The following is a 20,248-nucleotide window of genomic DNA, read 5'->3' as shown; positions in this document are numbered from 1 at the left end:
CCCTTATATAGGGGTGGCAGGTAGTCTAGTGGTTAAAGCGTTGGGCCAGTAAACCGAAAGGTTGCTAGATCGAATCCCCGAGCTGTCAAGGTACAAATCTGTCGTTTTGCCCCTGAACAAGGCAGTTAACCACTGTTCCTAGGCTTTCAATATGAATACGAATTTGTACTTAACTGACTAAATAAAGGTTAACTAAAAAATATATATATAGCCTAGTTTTGTGTTACTTTTTTAAAACTTTTGTTTCTCAACTCTATTTTCTTAACTGCATTGTTGGTTAAGGGCTTGTAAGTAAGCATTTCACAGTAAGGTGACACCTGTTGTATTCGGCGCATGTAACAAATACAATGATTTGATTTGTCTACAACAACTCCATTCATATGACACAATAGCCTACCTGTTGGTTGATCATCGTAGCCTACTCGTTTTATTATCAAACTTAATTCCATTTTGCATTGATTAGAAATCTCCCACTTCTTTGATTGTCCAACAATAACAACAAACTACATGTGTGAAACGTTTGTGGGCTTTTTGATGGGGCACACTTATAAAAACTGTCATAAAACTGTTGTTAAAAAAAAAAAAATTAAAAAGGAATTTAATATTCTATTCTTGTAGGCTATGTAGCAATGTCACATAGATCATTTTATTTCATTTTAGACAAAGCCTTAAAAGGTGCGATATGTAACTGATCAAATTCACGTAGAAATATGTGTTATACATCTGTCATTATCATTGAAAGCAAGTCTAAGAAGCGGTAGATCTGCTCTATGTGTGCTATTTCTATACTTCTCGTTCTTAACTTTTGTTTTTTGCTTTTATACACCAGCTTCAAACAGCAGAAAATACAATATTTTTGCTTATGGAAAATATATTACACAGCGGTTTAGATGGTACACGGATTCTCTACACAATTACTGTTTGTTAAGCTGAAATTAGGCAAACTATTAGAAATTTATCAACCAGGAAATGGCTGGAGTGATTTCTGCATTGTGCACCTTCAATAAAATAAATTTAAAAATGAATACTCTCCCAATTAATCGAATACTGTCAGTTTGGATATTTTAGTATTCATATAACCATTCCCATCCCTAGTGAGTGCGTGCCCTTATCTGCCTTTCGTTATATTAGCCAGCAATAGTGACTCAGAGACTTGACTGTTATCACCATATGACCCTTTCGTACCTCTCATATTGGTATTCATATTGGTATATTCATATTGGTATTCATGATGCTATCCTCTGTTTGTATGATCTGCCTGGATACTGATATAGGAATGGAGCCACTGCCTTTAAAAATGTTCCATTTGGAGATAAAAATATGCAATATAATTTTATTGTCCTAGTTCTGTTTGGACTATTATTATCGCTGAAGTTTACAATTGGCTCAAAATCGCTGAAGTTTACAATTGGCTCATTCATCCCCCTCTTCTCCCCTGTAACTATTCCCTAGATGGTTGCTGCAAATGAGAATGTGTTCTCAGTCAACTTACCTGGTAAAATAACGGATAAACAAATAACGGATGAACAAAACAACGGATAAACATGATATATTATTTTCCTCTTCCAACCCCGCCACCCCACTCTCTTCCCCATCCTGGTTCCTTGCCTCATCCCCTCTTTCTCATGCTCCTCTCTCCTCCCCTCTTCTTGCCCTCTCCTGCTCCTCTCCTCCTCCATCTCTCCTCTCCCACAGAGAGCCAGCTCCTTCCGGGGAACAATTTCACCACAGACTGTAACAACCCAGGGAACTTCATGTGTGGGGACGGGAAGTGTATCCCAGGGGCGTGGCAGTGTGACGGAGTGTCCGACTGCTTCGACAAGAGCGACGAGAAAGGCTGCCGTGAGTACAGATCCCTTTCTCCGCTGGCTAATTCTCTCTTCCTCTCTCTCTCTCTCCTTCCCTGTCACCTAGGGTTGGGCCGTTTCCCGATTTCCATACCGTTTCTGTTCCATCCCGGGGTATACGGTATTAACGGAAGTGCACACAAGGGGCGCTATTTCCAAAAATTCTAAAATATTATTTTGAATCAAGAAAACAATTTAGGAAACAGGAATCTTGATCCAGGAGGGGTTTGGATGTCTCTGATGTTACCAAGAAGCTTGATCTTGAAATCTAGCCACTTAGCTAACAAGATAGCAAACCAAATGCATAGCTGGAGCCCTATGCTGGATATAATTTATTTTACACATCTTTGATTTCTTACCAAAGGTTTGATTTCAATTAAGGAATATGTCGCCTACTCATGTTGGGTGGGAGGGTTTTAGGTCCCTCCAACCCATCTACACACTCCCCTCAATAGGGCTGTGGCGGTCATGAAATTTAATCAGCCGATGATTGTCAAGCAAATTACTGTCGGTCTCATTGTAATTGACCGTTAATTAATATAAACACATTTAGCATCCAAACACTTTTATTTAACTAGGCAAGTCAGCCTACACTGGGCAAACCCGGATGACACTGGGCCAATTGTGCGCCGCCCTGTGGGACTCTCAATCACGGCCGCTTGTGATACAGCCTGGATTTGAACCAGGGTGTCTGTAGTGACTAGCACTGAGATGCAGTGCCTTAGACCGTTGTGCTACTCAGGACCCTACAAGCCACTGATGCAGAACTTTGGAACATCTACATTTTAAAAAGTCTAATAAATCCATGTGAAATAGCCTACACCTTCACAATAAATTCAATATTTATTTTAGACAGGTCTAAAGAAACAGGATATGAAGAAAATGTAGTCTATTTCAGAAGAACAGAATAGCATACTCTGAGTTTTCCTTCTGTTAGATACTGATCTGGCTATACCATATGGCTGTGGGCTACACTAGTGCACTACTGCAAAGAAATGGCTGAAGTTGAAGACTTTTATTTCCCTCACCAACTTTAAACATCAGCTATCTGAACAGCTAACCGATCGCTGCAGCTATACATAGTCCATCTGTAAATTGCCCACTCAATCTACCTACCTCATCCCCATACTGTTTTTATGTACTTTTCTGCTCTTTTGCACACCAGTATCTCTACTTGCACATCATCATCTGCTCATGTATCACTCCAGTGTTAATCTGCTAAATTGTAATTATTCGCTCCAATGGCCTATTTATTGCCTACCTCCTCATGCCTTTTGCACACCCTGTATATAGACTTTCTTTTTTTTCTACTGTGTCATTGACTTGTTTATTGTGTTATTGGCTTGTTTATTGTTTATTCCATGTGTAACTCTGTGTTGTTGTCTGTGTCACACTGCTTTGCTTTATCTTGGCCAGGTCACAGAACTTGTTCTCAACTAGCCTACCTGGTTAAATAAAGATGAAATAAAAATAATTAGCAGACAAGATTTGCTTAGAATTCCGTGGCATTGTTTTATATTTATATAAATATTTATATAAAGCACTAGCCTATGTCAATCTACTATCCCTCATAATACAAAAGTTGTCCTATTCTGTGTGAGAAATAAATATTCCAAACATGGTGTGTGAAATTAGTTTTGATTGCGAATGGACCGTTACCATGCACCTGTCTCGAAACAGGGGCCAGGGGAAAAAATACATGTTATCTCTGCACATAAATAGCGAATGGAGGACGCTTTTCCTGTGGCTCATTTTCATGCCAGCCAGGCAGGCTATACTCCTGTTGTAAAGAGAAGCAATGTGCTTAATATTAAGAAAGTTGAGAAATTAATATACTAGTAGGCCTAGCCTACAGAAAGCTGATGAGATCCTCCTCTTTTTAATAGAGGCAATCACTCTGTTTTCTCGCGTAATTGCATAGCCTGTAGAAATATTGCACAACATGAGCTCATGGGCTCTCGTGAAGTATTTGGTTAGCTTTTCGATTACATTTGCATTGATGTCAGAGTGATTAGAGGGACAATAGAGTGCTGAGTACCAGACAGTTAGCAAGTTTGGTAGGCTACTAATGACCATCAGCAGCATTAGAGCTTGGAGAAGCCTAATTACCGTGACTAAAAGGTCACATAGAATTTGACTTCCTTCATGACTCATGACCGCTGGTGTAGCGGTAATATGGTCACGACAACAGCCCTGCCCCTCAACCCTCTCCCCTCTCTCTTCAACCCGCTCCTGAGACTGTTAGCCGTCTCTGGGGAAATGTACATGTTGCTCAGCCACAGTTTACACAACTTCCTAACACTTATAACACTACACACACACACACACACACACACACACACACACTGTCCTTCCCCTTGTCCTCTCCTTCTGTCCCTTCACCAACACTCTGCTGTTTTCTGTGGCAGCTCAGGGTGTCACCAGTCAACTCAAAGTCTCTCTCTCTATGTCTGCATCTCTTTTTGTCTGCCTCTCTCTCTCACTGTTTCTCCATCTCATTCTCACTCTCACTCACTCTCAGCCTGAGATGTCTTGTTAATTTCAGTAAACTTTTTTGGACAGACTTCTCCTCCTCTCCTTTCTTAGCCTGAGGTCTCTGTAATCCATCCAAGCCGTCCCCTTGACTTCACTTCCTGGTCTTGGCAGAGCAGACAGGTTAGGTTAGACTTGGTTCTTCAGACAGCTCACTGCTCTGTCAGGTGTTTTACCTCACCAGATCACTGACGCTAATGTGCAGTAATAAATAAATAATACAAATAATACATTTAATTTGCATAGCACTTTTCATTACAGTCTTATGTCAAAGCTCTACATAGGTAAAACATGTATAATGATGATAAAAATACAATTAAAACATCATACATTTATAATCAAGGCAGAAAAGAGTAGTCTAGGTGCTAAAAGGACTTTCCAGATTAGGACTCTAAAAAAGACAGTCTGTAGAAATGTGTTCAGGGCCTAAAATTACCACCCGCCAACTGCGGGTAGATTTTGGCACTGGCGGATAAGAATGTCTAATTCACTAACCACGTTGGTGCGTGGTCACACTCAAGTCTCTGCAGTTAAGTCAAGTAGTGATTTATAGTAAAATAAATGCTAAACTAGCTGTTCTAAATGCTAAACTAGCTGTTCTCAAAGTATTTATTCCGTTTTGTTTCATGTCTGGTAATGCACAAGGAAGTAGGAATCGTAGCATTGCCTGGCTGGGGGGCTGTGCGCACTGTGAGTAAAATACTGAAAGATGTGTTTTTAGAAGCAATGTGCACAGGCATAAAAGGTAAGGGAGCAGAAGGCTCAGTCCCCCATAGTACAGAGACTTGAAGCAGTGGTGAGTTGCTGGAGTGGAGAGTGCGAGGTGGCTCATTGATAGAAATTAGGTTGTTGATGTAGGTGGGACTCAATCCGTTAAAGGCTTTAAACCCTAGGAAGAGGATTTTTGAAGTTAATTCTATAATTGGCAGCTGCCAAGTTGTGCTAGGGCTGAGATGGTGTCTAGTTTGGTGTTAATATATACTTGGCAGTGGAAGTTGATGTTGTAGTCTGAGGATTTCGCTGAGATTAGGAACAGAATAGGCCCCAAAACACCCCTCTGAGGAACACCGCATGTGACTGTAGACTCCTCCGAGCTGGACTCTCCAATCATGATGTATTGCTTCCTATTGGAGAGGTAGGAGGAGAACCAGTTAAGAGCAGTTCCAGAGACTGCAGTGTGATCTTTGAGTCGCCGCAGACGGATGTTGAGGTCAACTGTGTCAAAAGAAGCACTGAGATCTCAGAGGAGGAGGAGGCTAGGTGATCTAGATTCTGCAGCCATCAGTAGGTCGTTGGTAACTTTCACCAGAGCTGTTTCACTGCTGTGCAAGGGCTGGAAGCCAGGCTGAAAAACTTTGTATAGCTGATTGGAAGACGGATTGAAGCTGGTTTGCAACCACTTTCTCCAGGACTTTTGATAGGAAGGGGAGTTTGAAGATGGGCCTGTAGTTGGATACGATGTCCTGGTCAAGTTTGGGGGTGACAGCAGCTGTTTTGAAGAGTGATGGTACATCCCCGGTCAGTAGGGACTTGTTGCTGAGGATAATGACAAACTGAAGAAGGCTAGATAAGCAGGTTTTGAGTAGGGATGTAGGGATAGGGTCATGGGAGCAAGTAGTGGCCTTCATTTTAAAGATGATTGACTGCACTGGGATGGATATGACTTCTGTGAAGTTTCTTGAGGTGGGGTGCAGCTCATTTTAGAGGCCATGATGTTTGTTCTGATGGTGTCCAACTTACTCTTGAAATAAATCTGAGAAGTGATTGCACTGCTCAGGTGAGGCTGCAGGAGGGCATATGTTTGCAGGTTTGAGAAAGCGGTTGATAGTTAAGAACAGGGCTCTTGGATTAGCTTTGTTGTTTTCAATCATGGTGGAATTGAAGGCTGATCATGCTGCTTTTAGGGCAGCAGAGTAGCTTGCATGGTGGTCTTTATAGACCAGTAGATGGACAGTGAGGGTTGTACTCAGAGTTCTCATACAGGTTGACCATGTTATTGAGGGCCAGCTCACTGCGGTCAGACTCTAAGGTGAGCTGGATGTGTTCCAGAATGAGGGATGGGTTGTTTCCTTATGTTGCATAATTTGGGCGGTGGAGAGGAGTGGGTGCCGTCAGAGACAGTATCAAAGCCATAGTATTAGGTCAGCCGTGATAGTCAGGTAGTTGGTCAACCATGGTTTGCCAGTGCTGTGATAAAATATTGTGTAAAACAATGCATGTGAAGAATTAGCTAGACAGACAGTTTTAGAGAAATTATTCCATTAATTTGTCAAATTAACAGCCAATATGCCAACATTTCATTCAAACAATGAAGTCAATCCACATCCATACACTGACTGAAATCAGTTGATAGGACTTAGATAAGTTGTAAATGCATGGAGTACTGATATTGCATGCACTCACAGCTTTCCAAGAAAACAAAATATGAGACATTTATGGTCTGTTTACATAGGCTATTTATACAGAAAATGTGTATAAAACATGTATAAACTGTATTTAAAATGATATGACACTATTTTAAGTTGACTATAATAATAATCACATGCGTTTTTTTTATTTTCCTGCATAAGAAAAAGCAATACATTACCTATGCCTCTACTGCCATTCATTCCAATTAGACTGGTTTGGGATTTCTCCCTGACCTAGATGGCTGCCATTTTCGCCCCTTTATGGAACTTTGTCGTTTTCTTTTTTTACATATCCCCTCTAGTTATTTAGGCAGGGACATTCAGTGATAATGAGTTCTGTGTGTACATGGTTGTGGGTGGGAACATTAACATGTTGCACAAGGTTTAGAAAGTTCTGCAGAAATGGTGACCTTTATCATCCAACTCCTCTGGGCATGTTGTACTGCTCTCATTGCGAGTGCACACAATCAATTTTAGTTTGTTAATTAGTCTCCTACCACTTCGTCGACCTCACCGTCTGCATATTTCCTGTAGGAGCCCATATCGAAAGAGGCTGTTTGTAAGCCACTTACACAGGGTTGTTTTAATCGGTGCAAATCTTGTGAGGAATCATGAATAAAGTTTGCTGCCATTTCTGAATCTCTTGGTCCAGCCTTTGGTCCACTAGATGGTAGATGAGATGAGGATCTAGGAAAATCTAGCTAGGCTGTTATTTGAATCAATACAATTTGCTAGTTGAGTGGAGAGGTTGGAGAAGTAGCCAAATATTTTAACTAATTTAATCTTGATGATAATACATTATTTTGCAGGAGTAAACTACCAAGGCTGCCTCTAGGAGCTATGGCAAACATGGATGAGATCATTTAAAACTGATGCTGAAACAAAGTGAATGGCTTCACAGGAAGTTATTCTAATTGACGCTAAAGCAGAGTGAATGCACTGATATAAAATTACCTGATAGCTCTCCCTACATTGTGGGAGCATTTAGTTGTTATTGTCTATCTCCTCCTGGGCCCCAGTCTGAGACACACGCACACACACACATGCACGCACAGAGACATACACACACACACACACACACATACATACATTGTCTGAGACGTCGGGGCGTAGGTGGGCCTTAATATCCTGCAATAGATGGTTATGTGTCACCTGATATCTCCAGTGACTGCTCCTCCAAATCCCCAGCAAATCTCCCTGCTCTATTAGAGGCTGTGTGGCTGTATAGCTGGCCCTCTGAGTGCGGAGTAGGAGAGGAGAGCTTCATTACAGCTGCCGGGCATGCAGCTGGGGCTGATATACACAGATTCCTACTGTCTAGGGCTATGATGTTGGTGCTATTTATTTAGGCTACTATAGTGTGGAACTTTGCTAATAGATGTTTAAAGAAGTACACTACATACAAAAGTATGTGGACATCCCTTCAAATTTGTGGATTTGGTTATTTCAGCCACACCCGTTGCTGACAGGTGGATAAAATCAAGCAAACAGCCATGCTATCTCCATAGACAAACGTTGGCAGTAGAATGGCCTATACTGAAGAGCTCAACTGTAAGTGTTGTTATTGTGAAGTGGAAACTTCTAAGAGCAACAACGGCTCAACCATGAAGTGGTAGGCCACACAAGCTCACAGAATGGGACTACAAAGTGCTGAATTGCATAGCGCTTCCAAACTGCCTCTGAAAGCAAGGTTGGCTCAATAACTGTTTGTCGTCATGAAATGGGTTTCCATGCCTAGCAGCCACACACACACGTCTAAGATCACCATGCGCAATGCCAAGCGTCGGCTGGAGTACTGTAAAGCTCGCCGCCATTGGACTCCGGAGCAGTATAAACGTGTTCTCTGAAGTGCTGAATCACGCTTCACCATCTGGCAGTCTGACGGAGAAATCTGAGTGTGGTGGATACCAGGAGAACACTACCCGCCCCAATGCATAGTGGCATCTGTAAAGTTTGGTGGAGGAGTAATAATGGTCTGGGCTAGGCCCTTTCGTTCCAGTGAAGGGAAATCTTAACGCTGCAGCATTCAATGACATTCTAGATAATTCCGTGCTTCCAACTTTGTGTCAACAGTTTGGGGAAGGCCCTTTCCTGTATCAGCATGACAAGGCCCCGTGCACAAAGCGAGGCCCGTACAGAAATGGTTTGTCGAGATCAGTGTGGAAGAACTTGACTGACATGCATGAAGCCCTGACCTCAACCCCATCGAACACCTTTGGGATGAATTGGATGCCGACTGTGAGCCAGGCCTAATCACCCAGCATCAGTGCCCAACCACACAAGTGCTCTTGTGGCTGAATGGAAGCAAGTCCCCGCAGCGATGTTCCATCATCTAGTAGGAAGCCTTCCCCGAAAAGTGGAGGCTGTTAAGGCAGCAAAGGGGGGACCAACTCCATATTAATGCTCATGATTTTGGAATGAGATGTTCGACGAGCAGGTGTCCACATACTACCATGTAGTGTATACTATCTCAGATAATAATTAAAGTTCAATTCACATTGTGTGCTTATTAAATAAGCCTACTAACTTCTATTGATTTTGTTTAGTTTCAAAACATTGACGTTTCTATTATGCCTATGAGACCTGAAACAACTTTGTGTCTTTGTTTTCTACTACAAACCTGTGGTTTAGAGCCGTGCCTTTACTCAATATTTTGAATGAGGAACTGTTTATCTACTTCCATACCAGTAGTATACATACTTGCCATTTCTGCATCTCTTGTTTCTTGTCTGGCTGCTTGCTTACCTGTATGCATGGCAACACCTATTATCAGTACTACCATTAGTGTTAACCTTGCTTCCTACTGCCATCGCAGCAGCAGCAACAGGACATTTATGTGTCACTTGTCAGATGAGCTGCAACTAGTTTGATAGTATGTTTGCCAGTTTACATTTTCAGATCTCCAGTTGTGAGTCCATATCTACAGTATGTCTACTGTAGATGTTAAAGCCTGGACTAGCCTATTATTCCATTAGCCTTCAGCTATCTAGCTGCCCTTCCTCTGTGTCCTGAATAGTAATCACTATTTTATGTGGATGTAGCCTATTTCCCAGGTGCTCTAAGTGCTTTACATAGTAAAGGTAGAACGTTAGGAACTCACCTCATCTACTACCATGTATCACCCTTGTAAGTGAGGCCATGGCAGCTGTGTTGTACCAGAACATTGTACCAGGCAGTGCAGTAACCTTTCAGCTATCTGCTCTGCCTCTGTCTTGTGGATGGGAATCATTTATCTGGTTCTCTCTCCTAACCCCCCAGAGACAGGGCTACTTAGCCAGCGGTTAGCACTGATGTGGGCGGACTTCACACAAATTGGGTTTTTCATGCAGAGCTGGAAGTAAAGGTCATATTCAATGGGATCTCCCCCATGTCCCATTAATGAGAATTTGTTTTTGGAAATGATGTTGCTGAGGGGGAATGAATGGGCTGGAGCGCTGGCTGAACTGGACTTGCAAATGACTGATTTGTACACACTGAGACCCATATGCATACACTGACAATGTTTAAACTTACATAATCAAGCTTTATTTATACAGCACATTTCAGACATGGAATGCAACACAATGTGCATTACAGGAAAAAACATAAAAACAAAGAAAAAAACTGAGATATTTACTACACAACAAACATAAGAGGATGAAAACTAAAGAATAACAAAAACTAAAAAGCACCCTAAAGGAAAGTGAAAAAGGTGTTTCTGCCCCCCTCGGGTTCTCTGTCAGCCTGTTCCAGAGGCTGGGGCCATAGTAACTAAAGGCTGCCTCTCCATGCCTCTTGGTCCTAGGCGTTGGGATTGTTAAAGGCCTTTGCCAGAGGACCTGAGGGACTTGACATGTATTGAGGTGAACAATTGCGTATTGATTTAATAACATATCTTAAACGCAATGAATTATAAAACTCACAGGCAGCCAGTGCAGAGACTTTAAAACCAGTGTAATGTGTGCTCTCCATCTGACCTTGGTCAGTATCCGTGCAGCAGCATTCTGTATGTTTTTCAATTGACCAATGGCTTTCTTGGGTAGACCATACAGGAGAGCATTACAGTAGTCAAGCCTGCTTTTAACAAAAGCATTGAGTCTCGCTGTATCAGCCTGAAATAGAAATTACTACACCATGGCAATGTTCCTCAGGTGGTAAAAAGCTGTTTTGGTCACATTCCTAATGTGTGATTCGACATTGAGTTCAGAATCTTAAAAACACCTAGGTTTTTTACCAGGTGTTTTACCTTTTTGCTCGTGGATTAAAAGGAATGGCCAGATTCTCTCTCTGGAGTAATGAATCACCCTTCACCACCTGGCAGTCCGACAGACAAATCTGGGTTTGTCGGATGCTAGGAGAACTCTACCTGCCCCAATTCATAGTGCCAACTTTAAAGTTTGGTGGAGGAATAATGGTCTGTGGCTATTTTTCGGGCTAGGCCCCTTAGATTTGGTGAAGAGAAATCTTAATGCTACAGCATACAATTACATTGTTGACGATTCTGTGCTTCCAACTTTGTGGCATCAATTTGGGGAAGGCCCTTTCCTGTTTCAGCATTGCATGCTGACCACACCGCTCGTGTTGCAAAATAAATGTGCACATACATGTTATTCAATCATTGCATCCACACTGATGCGCTCGTCAATGAGCGTCTGCGTAGCCAGGCACTCAACGCGCTGCAAGTTATTTCTCTCCCATGATTAATTTTTAGGAGCATATACCCAAGTGCCATATCCTCATTGGTTTTTAGGAGCATATACCCACGTGGGTGATTGAAAGATGAACTGAGGTCCACACTCCAGTCCAGTTGGTTGTGGTAATGCACCTTAAAGTTGGTTGCCAACTAAAGTCCGAAGAAGAAGCCTGAAGGAGGAGAGATTACTGGAAAACAAACCTTTAGCCATTTATCTGTAGATTAATTGTCGGAGTAGAGGACCTTGTGCATGTCAGGTAAAAGAACAACCCAATGTTTATATCCCAGGACAAGTTAGCTAGCAACAGCAAGCAAGCTATTTAAATTGCCATAAATGTTTAATGCTTTTCGACCTGTCCCCAAATTAATATACTTGGTTCTGAGTTTGTTTTGACATTTCAATCTGTGTGTCCCTATCGCGTCTGGTTGGGAGGCCAAATCAACATGCGAGCGATGACGCATGCGGACGCACGGTCTAGTCAGCATGTTACAATGCCCCTGTGCACAAAGCGAGGTCCATACAGAAATGGTTTGTCGAGATTGGTGTGGAAGAACTTGACTGGTCAGATTCTCTCTCTGCTTTGGCTCCAACAATTACTACCTCGGTCTTGTCTTGATTTAGCTGGAGGAAGTTGTCAGCCATCCAAGTATTTAAATCACTAATACAGTTTAATAATTTATTCATGGAACTAAAATCCTCCGGTGACACAGAAAAGTATTGTCTGCGTAGCAGTCAAAATCAATGCTGTGCTTTCTGATAACGTTGCCAAGGAGTAACATATATAAACTGATTAGTACCGGACCCAAAATCAAACTTTGTGGAATGCCACATGTGATATGTATTTTCTCTGAGTTATGTTCATCAAGAGTGACAAAAAACTATTGACCGGTTAAATAGGTCCTAAACCAATTTAGAACTGGACCTGAGAGGCCAACACACCTCTGCAGTCTGTCCAGAAGGACATCATGGTGAACAGTGTTGAATGCAGCACTTAAATCCCAAAATACAAGGACAGAGGGCTGTTTGGCATCCATGTTGGCTCTAAGATTATATACCACTTTAACTAAGACTGTGCTGTGGTGGGCCCGAATTTCTCCAGTATTTTGCTTAAAAATGTAAGGTTGGAGATTGGCCGAAAATTGCTGAGAGCTGAAGAATCTAGATTACTTTTCTACAGAAGGGGTTTCACCATAGCAGTTTTTAGTGCAGAGGGGAAAGTGCCTGTGAACAAGGAGTGATTAGCAATAGCTTGCATTTCTTCAGATATGGAATTAAAACTGTTTTGAAGAAGGTGGTGGGGATAGGATCAAGAAGGCAGGTAGAAGGCTTAAGTTGTGATATCACTTTCCTGAGCATGTCTGTGTCAACCAGGGAAAATAAATTCATAGTGCCTTTGGGTGGTAGGCTAGGGCACATATCATCTAACTTCTCATCAGGTCTTGCTTGACTGATACCCAGCCTAATGTTTGTTATAGAAAAATTATCCTCTGGCGCCGACAGAGATGGCCACCTCGCTTCGCGTTCCTAGGAAACTATGCAGTATTTTGTTTTTTCGACATGTTATTTCTTACATTGGTACCCCAGGTAATCTTAGGTTTTATTACATACAGTCGGGAGGAACTACTGGATATAGGAGCAACATCAACTCACCAGCATTACAACCAGGAACAATGGATCGGATCCCAGCCGGCGGACCAAAACAACGATGCCGTAAAAGGGCAGACGAAGCGGTCTTCTGGTCAGGCTCCGGAGACGGACACATCGCGCACTGCTCCCGAGCATACCACTCGCCAATGTCCAGTCTCTTGACAACAAGGTTGATGAAATCCGAGCAAGGGTAGCATTCCAGAGAGACATAAGAGACTGGAACGTTCTTTGCTTCACAGAAACATGGCTCACTCGAGACACGCTATCGGAGTCGGTACAGCCAGCTGGTTTCTTCACACATCGCGCCGACAGAAACAAGCATATTTCTGGTAAGAAGAGGGGCGGGGGGGGGTCTGCCTCATGATTAACGAGACGTGGTGTGATCATAACAACATACAGGAACTCAAGTCCTTCAGTTCACCTGACTTAGAATTCCTCACAATCAAATGTCGACCGCATTATCTACCAAGAGCACCCCCCTATCCACATCGACGGGACAGTAGTGGATAGGGTAGTAAGTTTTAAGTTCCTCAGCGTACACATCACAGACAAACTGAATTTGTCCACCCACACAGACAGCGTGGTGAAGAAGGCACAGCAGTGCCTCTTCAACCTCAGGAGGCTGAATAAATTTGGCTTGTCACCAAAAGCACTCACAAACTTTTACAGATGCACAGTCGAGAGCATCCTGGCGGGCTGTATCACCGCCTGGTACGGCAACTGCTCCGCCCACAACCGTAAGGCTCTCCAGAGGGTAGTGAGGTCTCTGCACAACGCATCACCAGGGGCAAACTACCTGCCCTCCAGGACACCTACACCACCCGATGTCACAGGAAGGCCATAAAGATCATCAAGGACAACAACCACCCGAGCCACTGCCTGTTCACCCCGCTATCATCCATAAGGCGAGGTCAGTACAGGTGCATCAAAGCAGGGACTGAGAGACTGAAAAACAGCTTCTATCTCAAGGCCATCAGAATGTTAAACAGCCACCACTAACATTGAGTGGCTGCTGCCAACATAGTGACTCAACTCCAGCCATTTTAATAATGGAAAAATGGATGTAAAAAATGTATCACTAGCCACTTTAAACAGTGCCACTTCATATAATGTTTACATACCCTACATTTCTCATCTCATATGTATATACTGTACTCTATATACCATCTACTGCATCTTGTCATCTTTATGTAATACATGCATCACTAGCCACTTTTATATGTTACCCTACATTACTCATCTCATATGTATATACTGTACTCGATACCATCTACTGCATCTTGCATATGCCGTTCTGTACCATCACTCATTCATATATCTTTATGTACATATTCTTCATCCCTTTGCACTTGTGTGTATAAGGTAGTTGTGAAATTGTTAGGTTAGATTACTCGTCGGTTATTACTGCATTTTCGGAACTAGAAGCACAAGCATTTCGCTACACTCGCATTAACATCTGCTAACCATGTGTATGTGACAAATAAAATTTGATTTGATCTCTGAAATATGTCGCAAACCCATCACATTTAGATGTGGAGGACAGTTGACATACGTTTGTGGAGGTAAGAATTATCAGGCCATCAATGGTTGAGAAGAGCACTCTAATTATTCTGATTATTAGTGATCAAGTTAGAAAAATGAGCCCGTCTGGTATTTCTAATTGCCTTGTTATATATGCCAAGTTGCTCTCTCAGAATGTCATAATGGACCTGCAACTTTGACTTTCTCTGCTTCCACTCTGCAATTTATCTTTATTGTATTAGTTTCCTCACTCATCCAAGGGGCTCTCCATTTGGATGTCACCTTTTTCAACTTTACTGGAGCTATGGCATCAATTGTTGCCCTTAATTTGCTTTTAAAGTTATTAACTAAATCATCACAAGAGGAAGGCAGAATGGAGTATTGTTCATACACTCAATAAAATCTGTAGCAACTTCAGAAGTAAGCTAGTGTTTTTTAATAATGCATTCAGTATTACCCTGTGCTAGGTAGTAAAATACACAGTGGTGGTCAGATACAGCAACATCAACAATAGAGGTTATGTCAATAGAAATCCTCTTGGTAATAACCAGGTCTATAGTATGGCTGCAGTTATGGGTGGTCCCAGTAACATGTTGGATAAAGTCCATAGAGCTCAAAACATTCAGAAAAAACATTGTCAACATGAATGTTGAAATCACCCAACACAATGACTTTATAATAGTTCTCAAGGACAATAGACAATAGTTCACAGAAATCAGTAAAGAAACTGGGGCAGTGCTTTGGTGGCCTATACAGGGTTATGATCAGCTGACATTTAAACAGTGTAGCATGATGCTCAAAAGACCCAAAGTTGCCAAATGAAATGTCCTTACAGCTGAGAGTATTATTAAAAATAGAGGCTGTCCCCCCAACCTTTTCCCTTTTCTGAGAGTATGAAAAGCTGTAGTGCACGGGGGAGGCTTCAGTAAGAGCCACACTACAGTCTGAAGGCAGCCATGTTTCAGTGAGAAACATGCAATCAACTTTGCGCTCAGTAATGAGGTCATTCTTGAGAAAAGGTTTTACTAGTTGCCCTAACATTTAAAAGTGTCATTAAATGTGTGTGGACCACTCTTTCCCTGGGGCATCTGCCTAGAGGTATTCAATAGAATAACAAGCAAATTATTAACGTTACAACCACATTTTAGCTGGATAGCCTTGGTTTCTCAAATGATTGCCTCGCCTGGTTCCCCAACTATTTCTCTGATAGAGTTCAGTGTGTCAAATCGGAGGGCCTGTTGTCCGGGCCTCTGGCAGTCTCTATGGGGGTGCTATAGGTTTCAATTCTTGGACCGACTCTCTTCTCTGTATACATCAATGATGTCGCTCTTGCTGCTGGTGAGTCTCTGATCCACCTCTACGCAGACGACACCATTCTGTATACTTCTGGCCCTTCTTTGGACACTGTGTTAACAACCCTCCAGACGAGCTTCAATGCCATTCAACTCTCCTTCCGTGGCCTCCAATTGCTCTTAAATGCAAGTAAAACTAAATGCATGCTCTTCAACCGATCACTGCCTGCACCTGCCCACCCGTCCAACATCACTACTCTAGACGGTTCTGACTTAGAATATGTGGACAACTACAAATACCTAGGTGCCTGGTTAGACTGTAAACTCTCTCAACCAGCTTCCCCTGGAATGCTTTTCCAACGGTATTGAAGGAGTTCCCACATAGGCTGAAGACTTGTTGGCTACTTTTCCTTTACTCTGCGGTCCAATTCATACCAAACTATCTCAATTGGGTTGCGGTTGGGTGATTGTGGACGCCAGGTCATCTGATGCAGCACACCATAACTCTCCTTCATGGTCAAGTTGCCCTTTCACAGCTTGGAAGTGTGTTGGGTCATTGTCCTGTTGAAAAACAAATGAAGCGCAAACCAGATGGGATGGCATATCGCTGCAGAATGATGTGGTAGCCATGCTGGTTAAGTGTGCCTTGAATTCTAAATAAATCCTCAACAGTGTCACCAGCAAAGCACCCCCACACCATCACACCTCCTCCATGCTTCACGGTGGGAACCACACATGCGGAAATCATCCATTCACCTACACTGAATCTCAAATTTGGACTCATCAGACCAAAGGACAGATATCCACCGGTCTAATGTTCATTGCTCGTGTTTCTTGGCCCAAACAAGTCTCTTCTTATTGGTATTCTTTAGTAGTGGTTTCTTTGCAGAAATTTGACCATGAAGGCCTGATTCGCGGAGTCTCCTCTGAACAGTTGATGTTAAGATTTGTCTGTTACTTGAACTCTGAAGCATTTATTTGGCCTGCAATTTCTGAGGCTGGTAATTCTAATGAACTTATCCTCTGCAGCAGAGGTAACTCTGGGTCTTCGTTTCCTGTGGCGGTCCTCATGAGAGCCAATTTCATCATAGTGCTTTAAATTTTATAGATTGACTGACCTTCATGTCTTAAAGTACTGATGGACTGTCATTTCTCTTTGCTTATTTGTGCTGTTCTTGCTATAATATGGACTTGGTCTTTTACCAAATAAGGCACACCTGTTAATTGAAATGCATTACAGATGACTACTGCCTGAAGCTGGTTGAGAGAATGCCAAGAATGTACAAAGCTGTCATCAAGGCAAAGGGTGGCTACTTGGAAGAATCTCAAATATCAAATATGTAGATTTGTTTAGCACTTTTTTGGTTACTACATGATTCCATATGTGTTATTTCATAGTTTTGATGTCTTATTCAACAATGTATTATTCAACAATGTAGAAAATAGTCTAAATAAATAAAAACCCTGGAATGAGTTGTCCAAACTTTCACTGGTACTGTATGTGTGTTTTATGTATTGCCTGGGTTGCAAGAAGAGATGAGATAAGGGGGTGACTGGGCTTACTGGACCTGGCCCTTATAGTTGAGATTAACCCCCAGCCTTAATGAAGGGGGCACCGAGAGGTGGGAGAGAAGGAGGATGGTGAGAGAAGAAGAGAGGACGTAGAGATATACATACAAAGGACAGAGTGAGAAAGAGGAGGAGATGAGAATATATAGAGGCAGAAAAAGTAGGAGGTGTAAAAAATGAGTGGCCATCAGTAAATCCCAGAGGGGAAGGCCTTTCCCAGAGGGATATCCGGACGATGCTGGGCTGATTGTGCGCTGCCCTATGGGACTCCCAATCACGGCGGCCGGATTTGATACAGCCTGGATTTGAACCACGTACTATAGTGACGCCTCTCGCACTGAGATACATTGCCTTAGACCGCTGTGCCAGTCACAGCCAGCTTTCTAAAGGAATATGCATTCAACATTTTTTCATCAAATCAAATTTGTCACATCCGCTGAATACAACAGGTGTAAACCTTACAGTGAAATGCATATTTACAAGAAATATTTACAAGAAACAACAAATAAATGTTGAGTAAAAAAATATAAAATGAAAGTAACAAATAATTAAACAGCAGAGGTACCGGTACAGAGTTGATGTGCGGGGGCACTGGTTAGTTGAGGTAATATGTACATGTAGGTAGAGTTAATGTGACTATGCATAGATTATAAACAGAGAGTAGCAGCAGCATAAAAGAGGGGTCTGGGTAGCCATTTGATTAGCTGTTCAGGAGTCTTATGGCTTGGGGGTAGGAGCTGTTAAGAATCCTTTTGGACCTAGACTTGGCGCTTGCCGTGCGATAGCAGAGAGAACAGTCTATGACTAGGGTGGCTGGAGTCTGCGATCACGACACGCAGGTTAAAATATCAAAACAAACTCTGGACCAATGACATTAATTTGGGGACAGGTCGAAATGCGGGTCCACGCATACTTATTTTCCACCATAATTTGCAAATAAATTCATTAAAAATCCTACAATGTGATTTTCTGGATTTTTGTTCTCTCATTTTGTCTGTCATAGTTGAAGTGTACCTATGATGGAAATTACAGGCCTCTCTCATCTTTTTAAGTGCACAATTGGTGTCTGACTAAATACTTTTTTGCCCCACTGTATATGGTGATTGGCATCTACACTTTCATAGTATTACCACGACAACCGGCAAAACATTTTGTCTTTCAATCACCCACGTGGGTATAACCAATGAGGAGATGGGAGAGGCAGGACTTGCAGTGTGATCTGCGTTAGAAATAGAAAGGTGTTCTATTTTAGAGCAGTGTGGGTGCAGTAATTGAATAACATGGATTTATAAATGTATTTTGCGATGCTCGGGCATGCGACGTGTCCGGTCTGGTCAGCATGTTAGTGTGTTTGGACCATGATAGTTTGTTGGTGATGTGGACACCAAGAACCTTGAAGCTCCCAACCTGCTCCACTGCAGCCCCGTAGATGATAATGGCGGCATGCTCGGTCCTCCTTTTCCTGTAGTCCACAATCATCTCCTTTGTCTTGATCACATTGAGGGAGAGGTTGTTGTCCTGGCACCACACAACCAGGTCTCTGACCTCCTCCCTATAGGCTGTCTCATCATTGTCAGTGATCAGGTTTACCACTGTTGTGTCATCAGAAAACTAGATGATGGTGCCTGGCCATGCAGTCATGAGTGAACAGAGGGAGTGAGGGAGTGCAGGAGGGGACTGAGCACGCACCCCTGAGGGGCCCACGTGTTGGGGATCAGCGTGGTGGATGTGTTGTTACCTATCCTTACCACCTGGGGGCAGCCCGTCAGGAAGTCCAGGATCCAGTTGCAGAGGGAGGTGTTTAGTCCCAGGGTCCATAGCTTACTGATGAGCTTTGAGGGCACTATGGTGTTGAACACTGAGCTGTAGTCAATGAATAGCATTCTCACATAGGTGTTCCTTTGTCCAGGTGATAAAGAGCAGTGTTGAGTGCAATAGAGATGGCCTCATCTGTGGATCTGTTGGGGTGGTATGCAAATTGGAGTTGTTCTATGGTTTCTGGGATAATGGTGTTGATGTGAGCCATGACCAGCCTTTCAGAGCACTTTATGGCTACAGACGACAGTGCTACGGGTCGGTAGTCATTTAGGCAGGTTACCTTAGTGTTCTTGGACACAGGGACTATGGTGGTCGGCTTGAAACATGTTGGCATTACAGACTCAATCAGGGACCGTTTGAAAATGTCAGTGAAGACACTTGCCAGTTGGTCAGCGCATGCTCGGAGTACACGTCCTGGTAATCTGTCTGGCCCTGCAACCTTGTGAATGTTGACCTATTTAAAAGCTATGGACAGCGTGATCACACAGTCGTCTGGAACAGCTGGTGCACTCATACATGTTTCAGTGCTACTTACCTTGAAGTGAGCATATAAGTAATTTAGCTTGACTGGTAGGTTTGTGTCACTGGGTAGCTTGTGGCTGTGCTTCCCGTTGTAGTCTATAATAGTTTGCAAGCCCTGCCACATCCGACGAGTGTCGTAGCCGGTGTAGTATGATTCAATCTTAGCCTTGTATTGATGCTTTGCCTGTTTGATGGTTCATCGGAGGGCCTAGCAGGATTTCTTATAAGCTTCTGGATTAGAGTCCCTCTCCTGGAAAGCGGCAGCTCTACCTTTTAGCTCAGTGTGGATGTTGCATGTAATCATTGGCTTCTGGTTGGCGTATGTACGTACGGTCACTGTGGGGATGACGTCATCGATGCGCTTATTGATGAAGCCAGCGACAGATGTGGTGTAGTCCTCAATGCCATTGGAAGAATCC

At 42.8% G+C, this 20,248-nt stretch overlaps 1 protein-coding gene across 2 annotated transcripts in view; it reads left to right on the top strand.

The window, feature by feature from the left end:
* Positions 1–20,248, top strand: part of LOC112218674 (low-density lipoprotein receptor class A domain-containing protein 3) — a 135,264-nt gene that overhangs the window by 57,283 nt on the left and 57,733 nt on the right. For both annotated transcript variants that reach the window (XM_024379688.2, XM_024379687.2), the window contains exon 2: positions 1,696–1,842. In XM_024379688.2, the coding sequence (XP_024235456.1) occupies positions 1,696–1,842 (147 nt within the window). The remainder of the gene's footprint in view (positions 1–1,695; positions 1,843–20,248) is intronic.

The sequence above is a fragment of the Oncorhynchus tshawytscha genome, linkage group LG19 (genome assembly GCF_018296145.1).
Source record: "Oncorhynchus tshawytscha isolate Ot180627B linkage group LG19, Otsh_v2.0, whole genome shotgun sequence".
Taxonomy (NCBI): domain Eukaryota; kingdom Metazoa; phylum Chordata; class Actinopteri; order Salmoniformes; family Salmonidae; genus Oncorhynchus; species Oncorhynchus tshawytscha.
Note: the sequence above shows the minus strand (reverse complement) of the source record. Positions and strands in the feature narration are given on the sequence as shown.